At 39.4% G+C, this 17,101-nt stretch overlaps 1 protein-coding gene and 1 pseudogene across 2 annotated transcripts; both read left to right on the top strand.

The window, feature by feature from the left end:
* The first annotated feature begins 1,133 nt into the window (after window positions 1-1,133).
* LOC148734927 (uncharacterized) lies at window positions 1,134-16,089 on the top strand (annotated as a pseudogene).
* Window positions 4,009-12,607, top strand: LOC148734928 (uncharacterized). Of its 2 annotated transcripts, none has more exons than XM_088754184.1 (5): window positions 4,009-4,660; window positions 4,809-4,876; window positions 7,269-7,315; window positions 8,009-9,893; window positions 10,247-12,607. In XM_088754184.1, the coding sequence occupies exons 1-5, from the start codon at window positions 4,567-4,569 to the stop codon at window positions 10,628-10,630; spliced, it is 2,478 nt and encodes an 825-aa protein (XP_088610310.1). In that variant the 5' UTR covers window positions 4,009-4,566; the 3' UTR covers window positions 10,631-12,607. The 2 variants fall into 2 exon arrangements, with proteins under 2 accessions (XP_088610310.1, XP_088610309.1); XM_088754183.1 differs by having other exon boundaries at window positions 4,803-4,876.
* Window positions 16,090-17,101: the final 1,012 nt, after the last annotated feature.

Raw genomic sequence — 17,101 nt, 5'->3', positions numbered from 1 at the left:
TTTGGCTTTTTCCCCTAGCTCAATGAAACTAGATAGATAGCTTAGATAGATAGATAGCTTTAGATAGATAGATAGCTTTAGATAGATAGCTTTATTAGGGGAGTAAAATCATTGCAGCCCCCGGGCCGGCTGAACTACGACTTACTTTACAATGGAAATAAATTATCTCTTACTCTAAGATAACTACAATAAAAGCTACAAGGTGTAATCTACAATAAAATACAATAAGAGAAGTATTAAAAACTAAAATACAAATAATTAAGATAGCTACTAATAATTAAAACTGTTCGCCATGATAAATGTGTTTTTGAACCTATTTGTCTTACAAATCGGTAGCTCGAAGTATCTCTGGCTGCGGGTGCGATAGGTGGACTCGTTGCGTGGAGGCAGTAGATCATGGAGCTTGTGGTTTTCGTCCCTTACAATCTGATCAAATTGAGCATCACACAATATCTCCCTCCTCTCGTACAGAGACGCAACCTCAAGAGCTACTAGAGCCTCAGCATAGGATAAGTCAGGTTGAATCATCCGCAACGCGCGTTTTTGCAACCTTTCCATTTCATTGGACAGATATTGCAGCAAAGAATGATGAAAAACTGGGCACGCATATTCTAATACAGGGCGTATACATGTCGTATAGAAAAGTAGCATATCCTCAGATGGAACTTTAGTGCGCTTTAGCTGTTTTAGGAAGTACAGACGCTTCGCCGCCTTTTTGCATATAGATTCTACATGTGCGTTCCACCTGAGGTTGTCCGAGAAACTAGTAAAGTTGTTCCACATTATTTTCACAGTGTCATACTTGACCTTGCATTTTATAGCGACCTTAGAAAAATTTCCTGAAAAATACCCAGTTACAATATCTTCACCTTGTTCAACTATATCTTGAATAATGGTCATTTTCATGTCTTCGGATAAAGCCCTCCGCTGATGTAAACTCTTCCCGCTTTACTGCTCGTATACTTTTCCATTATCACACCGCGACGAATGAGAAAGGAATTTCAGGTATTTATCAACAAAAGTGGGCGGGGCAGCAATATGAAAATTCGTGCCTATTCCACACTACGATGGATTCGGTAGTATATTATTTTCTTTTTCAGGTACCACAAAACATAAAACCAACACCAAATGGAATGGTTACTGTATTCACTTGGACATTGCCCGCAGCAAAGTCGAATGCAGTAATGCGCACTCTGATAATTGAAAAGTGGGAGAGACAGTGGTGTATCCTTGTCAACACCAATAATTGCACTTATCTTCAGTACTCCCAAGGTGTTGATTCAGCGTGCACATCTGTGAGGTAAGTTTCTAAATCTTGACGATGAACATATGAGAGTCTCGTTACTGCAGAGTGGACAATATGTATCCTAGTTTCATCAATGAGAGCAAATAAACTTCTGTCAGAATAATCTTAAGACACCAAGAGAAATGGGCTCCAAACCTTGTTTGTTTGCAAGGAGTAAAAAAGGGACTTTAGTGTCTTGCTCTTATCCCTAAAAGCTTTTAGGTAAAAGGTTATTTATTTATATTATAACCAGTACCAAATGTAATTGATCGAATGAAAGAAAATTCACACAAATCAAAAATTTGAACTTCAGGAACTGCAGTTATTTAATTAAAGCAGGTTGAGTTTATTATGAACGACTTGAGAACCTTGATATTGTCGAAGAACATCAGAGACATTACGATACTTACGGGATGGAGAGGGCTCCTAACTGACCTTAGTGCCATATTTACACATTCATTTCATTTTTGTCTCTCAAAAAGGGTAACATGTTTTTCGATAATTGCCTGGTAAGCAGGGCAAAATTAGACTTGAGAATACACATTCTCTAACTCCTGATCCGTTTATTTGTATGAATTAAACTTCACGGTATTAGATACTGGTTAAGGTATACTGTGCAACAAATAAAACTGTAGACAAAAAATTGCAGCCAGAAGCGCTGATTTGCCCGAAAATATCCTCAGAATTGGGAGAAATAAGTAAAGAGCACTTTTGTGCTAAGGAATGTGTGTGGATTTGTGCCCTGGTTTGTTCAAAAGGTGGCTTGTTAGGAATGAATGTTATCACTTCAATACCCTGTATTCAAGGCAATTGACAGACTAGTCAATAGGAACATTTCATACATTTGTTTCATTGTCATGTAGCGGCATTTATCTCGTTTATCAACAGTTGTACCTTGAGGACAGCTGGTGATGAGGCAACAATATACATAGTGCCAGTGGTGAAACTGTCACAAGGCAAAATGGTGAGGCCGGCCAATAAAATGCCTCAAAGCACAAGATATGTAACAATGAAATTAGAGATGCTGGTAACCAAAATTCTTGAGGATTAAAGAAATTTCATCCTACAGTTGCAATATTATATCAGTTGTTTATATCAGTGTTTTATATGAAGGGATGTGCCCAGATGTTGATATTGATCATTGTTCCTTACGTTCAGGGGTTTATATCAATGTGTCTTACACGAAGGGGCTGTGCCCAGGATGTTGATATTGTTCGTTGTTTCTTACATCCATGGGTTTTAATCAAGGTGTCTTACATGACAGGCTGTTGCCAGATGTTGCTACTAATCATCATCATCATAGTTTATTTAATGAAGCAGGTTGAGGGATAGGCAAGACATTACGTCCTGATGTGGACCTGCACCAATTAAACTATCAATTAATAAAAACCTAATTAGTGAATAAAACGAAAATGGGTATGTAAATAATGACAATTGAAAGAAATAAATATTAACAATACGGAGTAAATGTTAAAAGTATTTAAAGTCAACAGATTTGTTGGAAATGCTGCAGGAAGCTTTAGCAAAACTGATAGATTTCAGAATTGTCTTATTTTCCCCGAGTTTTGTTCTTGGTCTGTGAACCTTAACTTTTAAGGATTTTCTTAAGTCATAAGGAGTCTCAGATTTCACTATTAAGTCATTTAGAGGTTCGATGCTATTTCCATGATAGATATTGTACGTAATAACTAAAAGTCTCCTAATGTAAAATGAAACAATAGAGTTCCAGTGTGGAGCGTTCATGGTGTCATCACTGTGGATGCTATGGGGTAGGTTGTACATAATTCTAGTAGCTCTTAAGGTGGTAGAGTTAACCCTAAAATTGGGAAAAAAGTTCGAATTTTGCATAAACTTTAAATATGTATTCCTGAATGAAGGATTTTGTTTTTTCGAAAATTTGAAAGTCCCGCGTTTTATTTTCAATCAATTACTTAGAGGTCATTAATTTTTCCATACCAATGCGCATGTTTAAACTTGTTTATTTTGGTTGCTATGGGGTTTTCTCCAGAATAATTGAAGCTTTTTGCGAGCAAGAGATATTCCACAGTCCTTGAAAAGTGGTTCTTTCAGTTCCATTCTTTACTTTCTCAATCCAGTCCTCTTGCAATGTTTACGTCTCAAAAAAGTCCTCTGTTTAAAGATGGCGGCTTGACAACAGGGCAGATTTTTGAGAATAGCTGCATTCATTTCCGTTTCGTTTTCGGGTAAAATTGTTAGAGAAGCTAAATCAAAGTTTAGCTCTATAAAACGAAAAAAAAGAAAGGGTTTTCATGGTCGAAGACCGGCAGAATTGCAAAAGGAGCGGGATGATCGCCAATGCACGCATGATGCTCCTGGTCCTTCGAGTTCATCTGTACAAGTTCTTGATGACAAAGCACCGCTTTCATCCTCAAGTCCATACAAAGAAAACGTGTCCGTTAAAAAATTGCTCCACTCTTCTTTTGAAAAGATTGAAAGAGAAGAGGGCATCTTAACTAGAGAGAAGGCAAAACATATTGGTGCTGCATCTTCACTTCAAGTTCAACCTGCAGTTGGTTCAAGTTACAGGATGCCATGCTTTTGAATGAATGTATTTCTACCGCTGCAATTTGTAGTCTATGCTGATCTGCAGGCTCCAAGCTTCAATTATACCAAAGAAACGACGAGAGAGTAGGTTTGTCCGAATCTTTGTTTTTAAGATGTTCATATTGTACACTAGAGACTCCCTTGCACACCAGCAACGTAGTCACTAAAACATGGAACGACCTACAACCACCTAAAACCACCTAAAACCATCTACAACCACCTACAACCACCTCAAAAAATTCAACAAGCACCTACAACCACCTCAAAAACATCTACAACCACTCGCAAACAATCTAAAACCATCTAAAACAAGGTATAACTGTCTGAAATAAGGCGAGACGACAACATGTCACGTACATGAAATACGAGAATCGAACAAAACATCCACTCCCCCTCCCCCCAAAAAAAATCTTACTCTTACTCTTACTCTCCCTGGTCCCTTGCGTCATCAACCATTAAGCTTAACACAAACCTTCCACCGCACTGTCCTCATATGTTGGGAGGGCTGGGATATGAGTTTGATTTTGTTTCCTCTCTCTCTTGTGAAACTTATCGACAATTTGATTATAATTTAAGCAACAACTGATGGTTTGTGATTTTAAATTGTTTTAAAATCATGTTTAAAATGTCACATTACCAGTGATTACATATGGTGGGAAACCTGGAATATGTCTGGAAAATTTCATTTAGAATCTTAGCGGGAGCAAAACGTGGTCATGAGTCACCATTGCATAATTGTCACCATTCGTACAACTGCGAGCGGTATGAATGCAGGCACGATGGCGTTCTTACGAAAGGAAAATCCGGAAGGTACGTACAGTTCCTTCTTATTCATACTTTCTCTAAACTGCTTGAATTCCGCCTTTTCTCTTAAAATCCGTCTAGTTGTTATCTCCGCCAGCCCGATTGAAAGCCACGACGTTATATAACACCTAATGTGGCTGTTTTTTAGCCATAGTGGTACTCAGTGATTCGGATGAAAACGAAGAGAATGAAGAAAAGAAAATTCCAAATAAAGTACGAAAGGTGAGTAACAAAAGCTGTTCACGGAGACTATTAATACATAGACTGTTCACAGTCCCCAATTTTCGCGTAATATCGTCGAGATCGAGCGCTGTGCGTTACGGGCTGCCATCTAGCAGGAGTGTCAAAACTACTAATCCCCGCCGCCTCTTTGGTACATTAAAATCATTCAAGGTTTTAACGGTAAGACGCACTATATCTCGACAAGTAATAGTTGACACTACAGCTGCCCCCGCTCTGTATATTGTCGTTAGTATTCTTGATCGTTGCGTAGCTTTTTGAAATATACCCATTCAAAATTAAGATTTTCTCACATATTCCATACACTTACAATAGGTGAGAGTAAAAAACAGGAAACGCGTAGTTTTATGCACTGGTTCAGTTCGATTTACGCAGCTTTGATCTGAAAGCATAATTTATTCTAAACCATAAGACAAAAATTAATTAGAAGTTTTATTTTTTCGCGATTTCTCTTTTACTTTCTACATACAATTCCTTTCATTTGCATGAGAGTAAGTCTGACAAATGAACGGATTTGATCAATTCACGTTCGCGCGTTCTAGCCTTTTTTAAAACTGTATTATTCCCGGAAGGACATCGGTGAGCAAGGAATAAGTTAGCACACAATAGCTGTGGTCACACTTCAGACTTTTTACCTGGGGAAATTGATTTTTTAAGTGCGACTGATTTTTCCCTTGGTAACTTACCTCAGGGAAATTTTATCGTCTGGGGCTTGGATATGTTTCGAGAACAATAGACTTTCCCTTGACAGCTACCCCAAAGCGATAGCTTGGGAAAAAGAAATACCTAGGTTGCTAGCCAATAGACACTCATCGGCGAAGGTCCTGATGACAGAACCGGACATAGCTCACGCGATGAAAAAAATTGGGGGGTACGGGTTGTCTACGTCTTCGCCTGTTTCACCTTGAGACATTGAATTAACGTAAGAAGTAGCAGCGAGATAAAAGAAAAAAACGTCTCTTTGATCGGCTAGATCCTTGCGCATCTTGCTCTCTTGAATTTATGCTCCAAAAAATTCAACTGTGCGTGAAAACCTTGGAAGCCGATAGCGGTAGTGCGACTTTCCCAGAATTTTTTACTTAGGTAAAACAAACCCCGAGATTAATTTAACTCGTAAGATTTTTGATGAATTTGCCCTAGGTAAATCGGTTTTACCTTGGTAAAAGTCCGTAGTGTGACCACATCTAATATGATTGTCGGCGAATTCTGTAATCATCCATCGCTCTGCTAGTGATAATCTAGCCGTTAATTTACTCGTCTTGCTTGTTTGGGACTGAGTGTTATTCCCCCGAAGAGAGAGAAAGAGGACGCCTTCCATTCAACAAAAATTCCGGTTTGAAATTTCGGAAGTTCCACGTGCCCGATACATTCCGGTTGAATAGACCCGACCTAGGCCACTGCGCGTTTGGTTGGTTGTTGGTTTTGTAAGCAGGATAAAAGAGAGGGGTATTGGGACAACAATTTTGCCAAATGGAAAGGGACACTTCGGTCTCACGGATCGAAATGACCAGACCGATCAAGGTGGACCACCTCCTGAGCTGATCCCGAATATTCGGTTCGGACCAAACCTTCGATGTGTAAACAAAAATTTCCGGAATTTCGGGTTCAATGGAAAGCGCCCAGAATGTCCAATCAAAGATTTGTGAACTCGTGTCTGGCAAACTCTCCAAATGTTTACATATACACATAATCGTTTACAAGAAGCATACTGCCATTAAGTTTTGAAATCAGGAGAACGCTTCGAGCAGCCAAAGATGAACACTTGACACTTGCTGATTTGTTTAACGACTGACCATTATTGCCTGTTTCTGAGAACCATCATAACTGGATTCATGGAGACTTCTTTTGAGATTTAAAACCCGAAAATGAAGGAGGCAATTTGTTTTCTTTCCGGAAGCTGCTATCGATGGATGAGGCTACTACACAGGGAACCCATGCAAACCAAAGTGGGAGAAGCGGGGTCGAAGTTAGGCGTCAATTACCAGCCGCTGTTCGGGAAAATGAGCCCACACTCATCCCCCCCCTCCCCCCGGGAGGAGGAGGATCAAAGACCAGACCCGGAGACGGCGGAAATGGAGCCTATTTAAGTCTTTGACGGGCGCTTCCGAAGTTTATAACCCACTTAGATCCCCTAAAACATCATCAGACTTTTTCCATAAAGTTTGATTTTGAACTCGCCTCTTAAATGTAAACTTAAGACGGGTGGTACTGTTGGTAACGACATTTTTGACCAAATATTCATTAAATCGGAAAAACTGACTTTCTTTTTCATAGCCTCTTATTTAGTTGTACAAAGTTACGCCCACCGAGTGAAAGCAACGTTTCCGCGACTAATATAATTATTACAGTTCCTTATATTTCATTTTATACATAGATGGAAGAAGATACAGAAAACATGCCTCTGTTAATGGATAAAGACAAGTATGTAACTGTTTGACCTTGTTGTTACAGTAAGCCAAAACCGGGTCAGTATAAAGCACGAACTTGGTATAAAACTTTGGACTGGATATAAAACTGGCACTAGGTATATGAAATGCGGGCTAAAGACTGGGTAATAAGAACCGGACTGAGTTCTTTAGGCAGAATGCCTCGACGGGGATGCTCCTCGTCTCCACTGTCGTTTCCAGAAAATAAATATGTATCTATATAAATAGGACTGTGACTATGACTGTGAAAGTGGATAATCACGAACGTGTTAGGAACGTTTGTTTTAAAAATATAATGAAACGGAACTACTCACTCCCGTTTTCTTTGGACTGTCCATTAGATATCTCCTGTAAGTAGCCTAGACGACAGGCGTTTCGTTCGGGTACGCGAATGGCGTTTCTGCTCGAGCTACCCCCTCAGCAAAAGAACGCATAGCATTGGTTATTGCTTTTTCCAATCATATCCCATGAGATTTTCTATTCATTTTGTTCATTCATTCATTCATTCATGTCTTTATTTACTGTTTCATTTCTTTATTCAATCTTTTTTAATCATCATTCGTCAGTCACTTAGTATCCATAAAACCCTCATCTATACATGAGTCTCAAAAATGGGGTCCTCGGTGTGTAATAAATTACCACTTATCAAAACTAGGTTATTCAAACAGAAACTTATTGTTTTTTTCAGAAGCTTAAAAACAACAGAAGATATGGACCATTGTACTATCCTAAACATCCTACTTGAAAACCCGGAAGAATTAGATTTGAAACACAAGCCCTCTGCTATAAGGGAGGATAAGATTTTTACTCTCGATCAGAGGGTGATACCCATAGCTTCTGCAGAAGCAGATGATAACGGAGCATACCTTTCCAAAGGAAATGCAAAGCGCTACTACCAATACAGCAGTACTTCCGGGTCTCGTACAGTCCATTTGGAAAATGGGTTGTTCTTTGCCAATAGAAAAGCAGCGAAAGGCTACAAAAAGGATTATGTTCCGCCGGAGGAGGTTTATGAACTTACAAGACATTACAAAACGAACAAAGCCAACCCGTCATTTTCAAGGACTTTTGTCACAGTTAAAGCAGTCAATGAACGAGAACCAAAGCCTTGGTATTTGGTCATGTATAAGTGGGCAGGTGGAACTAAAGAGTTTATCTTACAGCGCCATGGTAACGCCATGAAACCTACGGTATCAGCCTATTTCCGGAAAGATCCTGTAGTTTCTGAGACGATTGACGAGTATCTAGACCAAGGACTGTCTATTGATAACATATACGCTACAATGTCAAAACAAGTTTGTCAAACTGTCAGTGAAACTATCTCAGGACCAAAAATGATAGAAAACCGAAAGTTCCACAAGAAAGCATCTGAAGAAACACGGGATACTGCTGAGAAGCACAGCGAAGCGGAATCGTTGATATCGAGCCTTAAGAGCGTACCAAGCATAAATACTGTGTCCTTTACGAAAACACAATACTCATGTGTAAACATTCCTGAACATGTGCTAGAGGATGTACACAGATTCTGTGTACTTGGGAACAGTATATTGCAAGTGGACACAACCTTCGAACTAGTTGATGGTTTGTGGCTTACAGACACCACTTTCAGTCACGAGGCCCTGATAAACCACCGAAATGGAAAGCACCCTGAATTTCCGGGCCCTAGTTTCTGGCACTTTAAGAAGGACCGCGAAACCTATCGCAGGTTTGCAGGTGAATTAGCCATTGCCAAGCCAGAACTACTTAAAATCAAGAAGGTTGGTCATGACCTCGACAAGGCAATAGCCAAAGGCATGACAGATATTTTTGAGGAGGCTCAAAACGTGTGGTGCACACAACACATGAAAGAACGAGATGCCCAAAAGCTGAAAACAATGGGATGTAACGAAAGCACACAGAGGAGAATTATGGCTGACATCTACGGATGTCAACAACAGATACTACTGGAAAACGGTCTAGCCGACTCAGAAGACCCAGCTGACTATGAAGCAAAGCTAGCGAGCTTGAAGGACGTCTGGGATGGCCTGGTCCCAGGTTTTTATGAATGGTTTGACAAGCACCGCTCTGAAAAATTCAAGACTTGCCTCATTTATTCAGCTCGCCAAGAACTTCGGCTAGGCGGGCGTTTCTATACCAACGGGCTTGAATTGAAGCATAAGCTACAAAAGAAACGCTTGCGGGAGAGCGAAGTGCCAAAAGAAGTTGCCAAAGTGACCGAAACACTGGAAGGTTGGACCAAGGAATTCTACGCAGAGGAGGAAAGGGCCCTAAGAGGTTTGGGAAAATATCGCCTTGCTCCTGGATATGAACACTTCCTGGTCGATCCCGTCGCCTGGAATAAATGGGGTCCCCAGCGACAGGCGCAGCATTTGTCTAGTTTTCGGCAATTCACACCCAAATCTTACAACACTTACAAGAAGCCGAGTGCTGCTGGTCTCAAGGCAGCTCCTTCAAAGAAAGTACGAAGATGCAATCTTCCAGAGCCGGAGCTATTTCTAACTAGAACAGATCCAGAGCCTCAAGTGGTGACTCCCTTGCGACTCTACAAAGGCGCCAATAATAATCAGTGGGAGGTAATTGTAACTCTTTTTCCCTTACTTTAACAATTTCAATTGTATGTTTATTAGTTTTAATTTTGGTTTTCGGTCCCTTTTTTAATTATCTAGCCATTCTATTTCAGGTAGTTTATTTGTGTGTATATTTGTGCTTTTTTTTCGTTTGTTGATTTGTTATTTTCGTCATCGTAATATTGGTCGTGTTGTGTTTCTCGCCAATTTTTTGGTAACACTGCAGCATAATATGAAATGGATACCTAGACGGCCCGTCATTATGGGAATCACGAGTAGGATGAAACAGGCCCTTGTCGTGAAAACCAATAGGTCCTTTTATGGAATAATGTAATTGACGGAAACCTTTTTTCTTGTAGGTTACAAAAAGCTCGTCGCAAGGTCCTGCGCTGGGTTTCTTGGACCCGGAAAGAATTACTGGAAAACAATACCAGTTGGTGAGCAGGGACGACCACAAACTTTGCCCCAAGACTGTACAACGATGCGAACAATGTAGGACAGCGTTTAATTTGACAGACAAGGTGATAGTGAAAAGTGTAGGAATTAGAGAACGTACTGAAAAGACAGGCAAAGTAGTCAAATACTCGGGTAATGTTTACTTCCATTACCTCAAACAATGTCTCAAGGAGTACGATCAAAACTTTTCTTTTTCTGCTATTACTGTGCCTGCCCGTACCCTTCCATTTCTTCCTGAAGGAGGGCAGGCGGTACTGGAAGCCAAAGGGCTCATTATAGAGAAGTAGGGCAGAAATCACCGACAGCCAGCGGTCAAATTTGCGGGCTCATGCCTGTTTTACATTTCTTTCAAAATATTGGCACAGAAATGTCAAAATTGTTGTTAAAAGTAAAGAATCAAGCTTTAAAGTATATTTTACATCTTTAAAGGCAATGTAAAAGCACCAAAAGCTTTCTTTCGTTAAAAAAAGAGTTGCGCATACCCATACGTTCTAGTCACGCTTGCTGTCACGGGTTGTCACGGACATCACACCATAGCCAGATAAAAAATACAATCGGAGGCTGCTATCTATGCAAAACAGCGGTTTTCCCACGTATAATGATATATTTCATGTAAGCTTTTCCGACTTTGATGTTCAAAAACGGCGGAATCTTGTTTTGTGCTGCAGAAGCGACAAAACTGTTCATGTCTTCGGCAATTTCGGGCGCCATTGGCTCGTAATTTCATCTGTATCTTTAACTTCTTGAGGAAATTTTTGGATGCAACATTCTGCCGTAGAAATCGTTTAAAATGAAAGATAATAGGCCCAAGTTTGTACCGCGACTTTCGCAGGTTTTCGGCCGCACCTTTCTCGTCTTTAATATTGGTAATTTTAGCTGATATACAGTGTTTGTATGGCGAGATACATGGCGCTGGCGTAATTTGCCGAGGAAACGAGAGTAAGGACCTCAAAACTACGCACAAAGTAGCCTCATTCTGCCACAATAACATAGCGACGTTCGCTGGTGTGAAAATCCTTTTCAGTTAATTGTAATTATTAAGAATTTCTCTCTCGCCATACAAATCCTTATTAGAGTCAGACATTTGTAAAGGTCATTAGGATCCGTTATGCGCATGCTTAGCGGCCATGCTGTCCTCAATTTCTGCCCATAATAATAATAATAATGTTTATTACTTATATTGCGCAGTCTAACATGCAAAAAAGATATGATCGAATGCGCATTACATTAATAGTGTCCCAAGGAGAGCGAGGAATTCACGGCCTTAGTGATGATAGGGAGAAGCGTATCGGACATGCCGACTACTAAATTGGTCGGCATAGGATCAAGTTGTAGATCAAGTTTCCCTTCCAGAAAAGTGAATGGAATTTTTTTTGTTGTTACAGTTCAAAATTAAGGAAATTGCGACTTGCATAAAAGTTGCCGAAGGCCGAATGGACTATTGGCTCAGAGCCCATTCGGCTTGAGGAATAATTTGTAAATATTTGTTGGTTACAGTTCAAAGAAATTGCGACATGTCAAAAAAGTTGCAAACACTTTTAGTAAATACTGGGTTTATGAAAATGCATTAGATTTCCATTCTTGATTCGAAAATTACATGGGTATTACAATTAAAAAATTAGGAATTATAGCAACTAAGAATTATAGCAACTTGAATGAAAGTTGACAAAGGTTTAAGAAAACACATTTAGTCATACATGTATTTAGAAATATATGTCGGTTACAGTTCAAAAAGAAAGAAATTGGAACTTGAATCTAGGTTGCAAAGACTGAATTTTAACATTTGTGCTGAAGTCGAGCTAGCTTAGAACGGAATTAGCACGACATTTGAAACAGGCCTTATTTAAGATGGATGTGTATGTCGAGGTAGCGGATTTCATACACTTAGCACTGCAGCGTAAAGCAGATATTGCAATGTACTTTTGACATCGCAATTAAAAGGTTTATGGATATAACTCTACTGACTTTCAAGGCCAGGTTGATCGAAGCACGGTTAAGGTAACCCAGGGTTAGTGCAAATTAAATTGAAATCGTATATGAGAGCCTTAAAAGCACTTTCAGTATAATTCGTTTTTTAATACAATTTGACTGCATGCTCTGAAAAAAAAAATAAAGAAAATTATCAGAGAAAATGCTTTTTAACAAGAGGAAAAGAAACCCCAGTCAAAATATAACCCTGCCTTCGCGCTAATCGGCGGAAAGCGGGGCCCGGCATATGTAACATCAGCATCATCTTTTAACAAATAAAATTTGATTTACATTGATGAACTTAGCGTCTTTTCTGCATTACAAATACCCTTTTCTTCAAGAATGCCTGCCGACCAACTTTCCCTGATCGCTTTCCAGACGTTTCAACTAGACGAATCTTTTTCTGGATTCGTCAGAGTTTCCATATTCGCTATTCGCAGGAGTGGGGAATTCGAAAAGACAGTGCGGTTACACTACACATATAGAATTCAAGATGACTATTATGACTGTATATAAAGTTTTAAACTTTAGTTTTGGGATTCAAAGTTTCCGGAAACACAAGCAAACCATGGTACATCGTTTTAACCAGTCTCTTCTACTTTCCAATCTTAGCCTCCAACCCCGGCCCACACTTTTCTCTACTAGCCTTTTTTTTTTTTTAGTCCTAGCCTCCCCCCCCCCCTCCCCATTGTTTAGGGTGAACCAAGATGTAGTCTCTCGCAGAATCCACGTGTCTCATTTGTAGAGCCTGATTTTATACAACTATTAACCCGTTTACAGTTGCACGAATTAGAAAACATTATATAGTGATATTTGATGATTCTTTTCAGCAAAATGAATCAAAACGTTCTTACCAGTGACGGCCATTGGCGGGGAGGGCAGACCCGAATATGTGATCCAAATTTTTCGTTCCGTTTTAGCTCGTAAAGCACCAGCTACTCTAGACTGTGCCAGGCTCCAAGATAGTATGGTGGGGACGTATTTACAACGAGCAAAGCGAAAACAAGAAGCGGGCATATCCCATCACTCCCAAGAAGAGTTGGCTTCCAAAACATAATAAAGGTATATAAAAATCCAGGTAAATTACTTTAAATACAATCATTCACTTTTAAAATTTTTCAAATCATTTTTATTAATTTCGGCTCGTCTTACCCTGTTTTCTTCTGAATCAATTGCATTATAGATTTTATTTCAATAACATTTTTAACAATGATTACACCTACTAGTCTCCGTTTCCTTTGTCGTGACGCCGGGGAGTTTAGCCTTGCGTGATGAAACAGGAAACGGGTGTGAAAGACATTAGGGTTAATCTAAAGGAGTCACCGGGAATGTACAAACATATTTGGTGGATGATAAACAGATGCTAAGAAAATTAACTTGTCCTTAGGAATGTAATCCGCCACCTCAGAACAAAACAGCAGTGAGGCACACTCCGAGAGAGAGAGAAACCCTACCTTGTGCTATTATGTAAACAAATGAAACGTGAACCAAAACGTCTCACTGGTACCCAGGGTAGAAAAAGCTAAATCAAGTAAGTCTTTCGACTACGAGTTTTTTATTTTATTTTATTATTTTTTGTGACTTGATAGTTCATTTTGTAAAGTTCTTTAATTATTCTTCTATTATACTTAGCATGATCTCGTATTTCATTTCGTGACTTAAGCCAATGGTTACAAGGGACCAGGGAGAGTAAGATATTTTTGGGGGGGGGGGAGTGGATGTTTTGTTCGATTCTCGTATTTCATGTACGTGACATGTCGTCTCGCCTTATTTCAGACATTTATACCTTGTTTTAGATGGTTTTAGATTGTTTGCGAGTGGTTGTAGATGTTTTTGAGGTGGTTGTAGGTGGTTGTTGAATTTTTTTGAGGTGGTTGTAGGTTGTTGTAGATGGTTTTAGGTGGTTTTAGGTGGTTTTAGGTGGTTGTAGGTGGTTGTAGGTGGTTGTAGGTCGTTCCATGTTTTAGTGACTACGCACCAGCAAACGTGTTGGTGGTAAGGGCGGGGGAGCTCATGAAGTAAACAGGAGGTCGGTTCTAGCATCACATCAATTTGGTCACGCTAGACTGGTTCATTTTTGTGCTGGAATGAATTTGTCACCTCCTGTTACAAAAAAGGCCTCTGGCAAATATTTTATACAGATTGAGAAGGCTGTTTGGCAAATGCTGAAAGTTGTATGCAAGAAGCAGCACAAAGGCTTTTTCAAAAGATCTCTTTTGAAACGCCTAGAGACTTGAAAAAGATAAATGGTCAACTAGTGGCAAATGTTTCTGTCACAGTTGATGGCACATGGCAGAAAAGAGGACATTCTTCTAAAATTGGAGTTGTCTTTGTCATCTCTGTTGACAAAGGAGAAATCCTAGATTATAGTGTGAAATCACTTGTCTGCTATGAATGCAAAGCATGCAATGCTATGAACAAAGAATCCAATGAATACAAAACTTGGAAAGATGCTCAGTTTGCCAAAGAAATCATTATGGTTCATCAGAGGAGATGGAAGCAGCTGCTACCATTGAGATATTCAGCAGGAGTATTGAACAAAGGAATCTCAAGTACTCTACATTTGTGGGAGACAGAGACAGTAGCTGCTTTGGGAGAGTAAAGGAGGCCATGAGGGAGAAGTATGGTGATAATTATGTTGTTCATGTACAAAAAAGGCTTGGAAGTGCACTTAGAAGATACAAAGCTGGGATGAAAGGGAAGAAGCTTTCAGATGGAAAAGGAGTGTCTGGAAGGGGTCGGTTAAGTGACAAGCTAATTGACCAGATGCAAAATTACTATGGCAATGCCATAAGGCAAAACAAAGGTGACTTAAAGAGCATGAAAAATAGCATTAAAGCTATTCAGCATCATCTGATCATTAATGAAAGTCTTCCCTTAGAGAAACAACATATGTATTGTCCTAAGGATGGAAATTCTTGGTGCAAGTTCTGGAGGGATAAGCTGGAAGGGTCCTCCACCTATGACGACAGCAAAGGATTACCTGAAGTCTACATGGAAGAGCTCGATCCTATTTTCACAAGACTTTCCAAAGATGATCTCCTGTCAAGGTGTTTTAAAGGAATGACTCAAAATCAAAATGAAGCTGTTAATGGTCAGTTGTGGAGCAAGTGCACCAAAACCAAATTTTGTGGAGCAAGGAAAGTTTGTATTACAACATGCGAGACAATTATGGAGTTTAATACAGGTGCAGCTAGTAAGGCTGTTACCATGGAATTGTGCCAGATCACTCCTGGAGTAAACAGTATGAAAGCCTTCAGGCAACAGGACAGGTCAAGGATAAAAAGTACCTCCCAAAAAATATCGAGCAAGTATTGGAAACAAAGGCAATGTCTGCGGGCTCAATGAAAGTCCAAGGGAGATGAGAGTGCCTATCAGTCTGGGGCATTTGGGTTGAGTTCTCTCCCAGACAAATGTGGAGCAAAAAAGAGAATACTATCAAAGAAACCTTTCGAGAGACAAAAAAATAAGTCTGCATAACCAGAGAAGATTGAAGTTGTGTTTGTTCAGTCAGAAATAGAAGTCATTGCTCCAAAATGTTTGCGGACTAATTAACGAATATTTTATTGTGGCTTCAAGTTCAAGTGAAGAGGTAGAATTGTTATGCTACAACTTTGTTAATATATTTCTTGTGAAATGAGAAAAAAATATGTTGGCTCAGGTTCCTTCAGATGAGCAAAGTTTCCACTAAACCATGAATTCATGTTTACCTTTGATTTCCTCAAACCCACAAACTTGAATGTTGGTATTTTGCAAACCCTCTGAAATTGAGAAAATTCAATGAATATGCGTCATTTTTGGTCTGTAGATGTATTTTGGTGTATATTATGCATCAAGTAGACCATTTCTTGTAAAATGAAAAATTGGTTATGTTAACATGGAAACTGGCTATTTTTAGTAAACAGCATCTAAATTGGGTCGATCATAAAGTTCTCTACTTGTTGCATAGTTTACCTCCACAGAAGTAGCATTTGTCAGTTTGAACTTAAAATATTTTATTGGTTTGAATTTATTGACTCTAAGAGTTTTTGGTTTTGGTTATTTGTTCTTACTTACCATGGAAACCATCGCATGGAAAAACCTCAATTTTCAACATTTTGTTTGTTTTGATTTGTTCTTCCTAGCTGCCAAATTTTGTCAAGACTGATTAAATTCCTCGAGATCTGGATCATTTTGAGTGTTTCCTCTCATTTAGGGTTAACTACACCTTAAATGAGTTCAATCGATATCATCCGCCAAGGCTGAAGAACAAGACCCCCAGACTACAATGCCATACAAAACGCTAGAGATAATAGTTTTATAATAAATGTTTTCTAAGGTTGGTATCGGTAAAAACTTTATCCGATTCAGTACTGCGACTTTGTTCCTGAATGACTTACAAACGTTCTTTATGTGCTCCTGCCATTATAGCTTGCTGTCAATTGTCACCCCAAGACATTTAGATTATGATTTGTACTCAATAAAGCTATTACCAAAGGCCAAACGTAGCAGGGGGCTGATAAACTTCTGGCTAGAAATTATCAGGGCTTCAGATTTCGATTAGTTGGCGATTAATCTGTTAGATTGACACCAGGTGTACAGCTGGTCTAGTACAGACTGGAGTGTTAAGATGATATCGTCAATGTTGTTTCCAATTGTAAAAATAGTGGTATCATCGGCAAACATAAATAATTCACCACTAGTTATTGATTCTGGAAGATCGTTTACAAATATTGAAAATAATTTGGGCCCTAGTATTGAGCCTTGGGGAACTCCATGTGTGATGGTTTTGGGCTCGGACTGATATCCTG

This window comes from Stylophora pistillata, chromosome 3, assembly GCF_964205215.1.
Source record: "Stylophora pistillata chromosome 3, jaStyPist1.2, whole genome shotgun sequence".
Classification (NCBI taxonomy): Eukaryota; Metazoa; Cnidaria; class Anthozoa; order Scleractinia; family Pocilloporidae; genus Stylophora; species Stylophora pistillata.
The sequence above is the reverse complement of the archived record's forward strand: the minus strand, read 5'-3'. Positions and strand labels throughout refer to the sequence as shown.

Coding starts and splice junctions, on each gene's coding strand:
- LOC148734928 (XM_088754183.1), top strand. CDS start 4,567: ATGAGTCACCATTGCATAATTGTCACCATTCGTACAACTGCGAGCGGT. Junction 4,661..4,802: donor ACGAAAGGAAAATCCGGAAG/GTACGTACAGTT, acceptor GCTGTTTTTTAG/CCATAGTGGTACTCAGTGAT. Junction 9,894..10,246: donor CCAATAATAATCAGTGGGAG/GTAATTGTAACT, acceptor TTTTTCTTGTAG/GTTACAAAAAGCTCGTCGCA.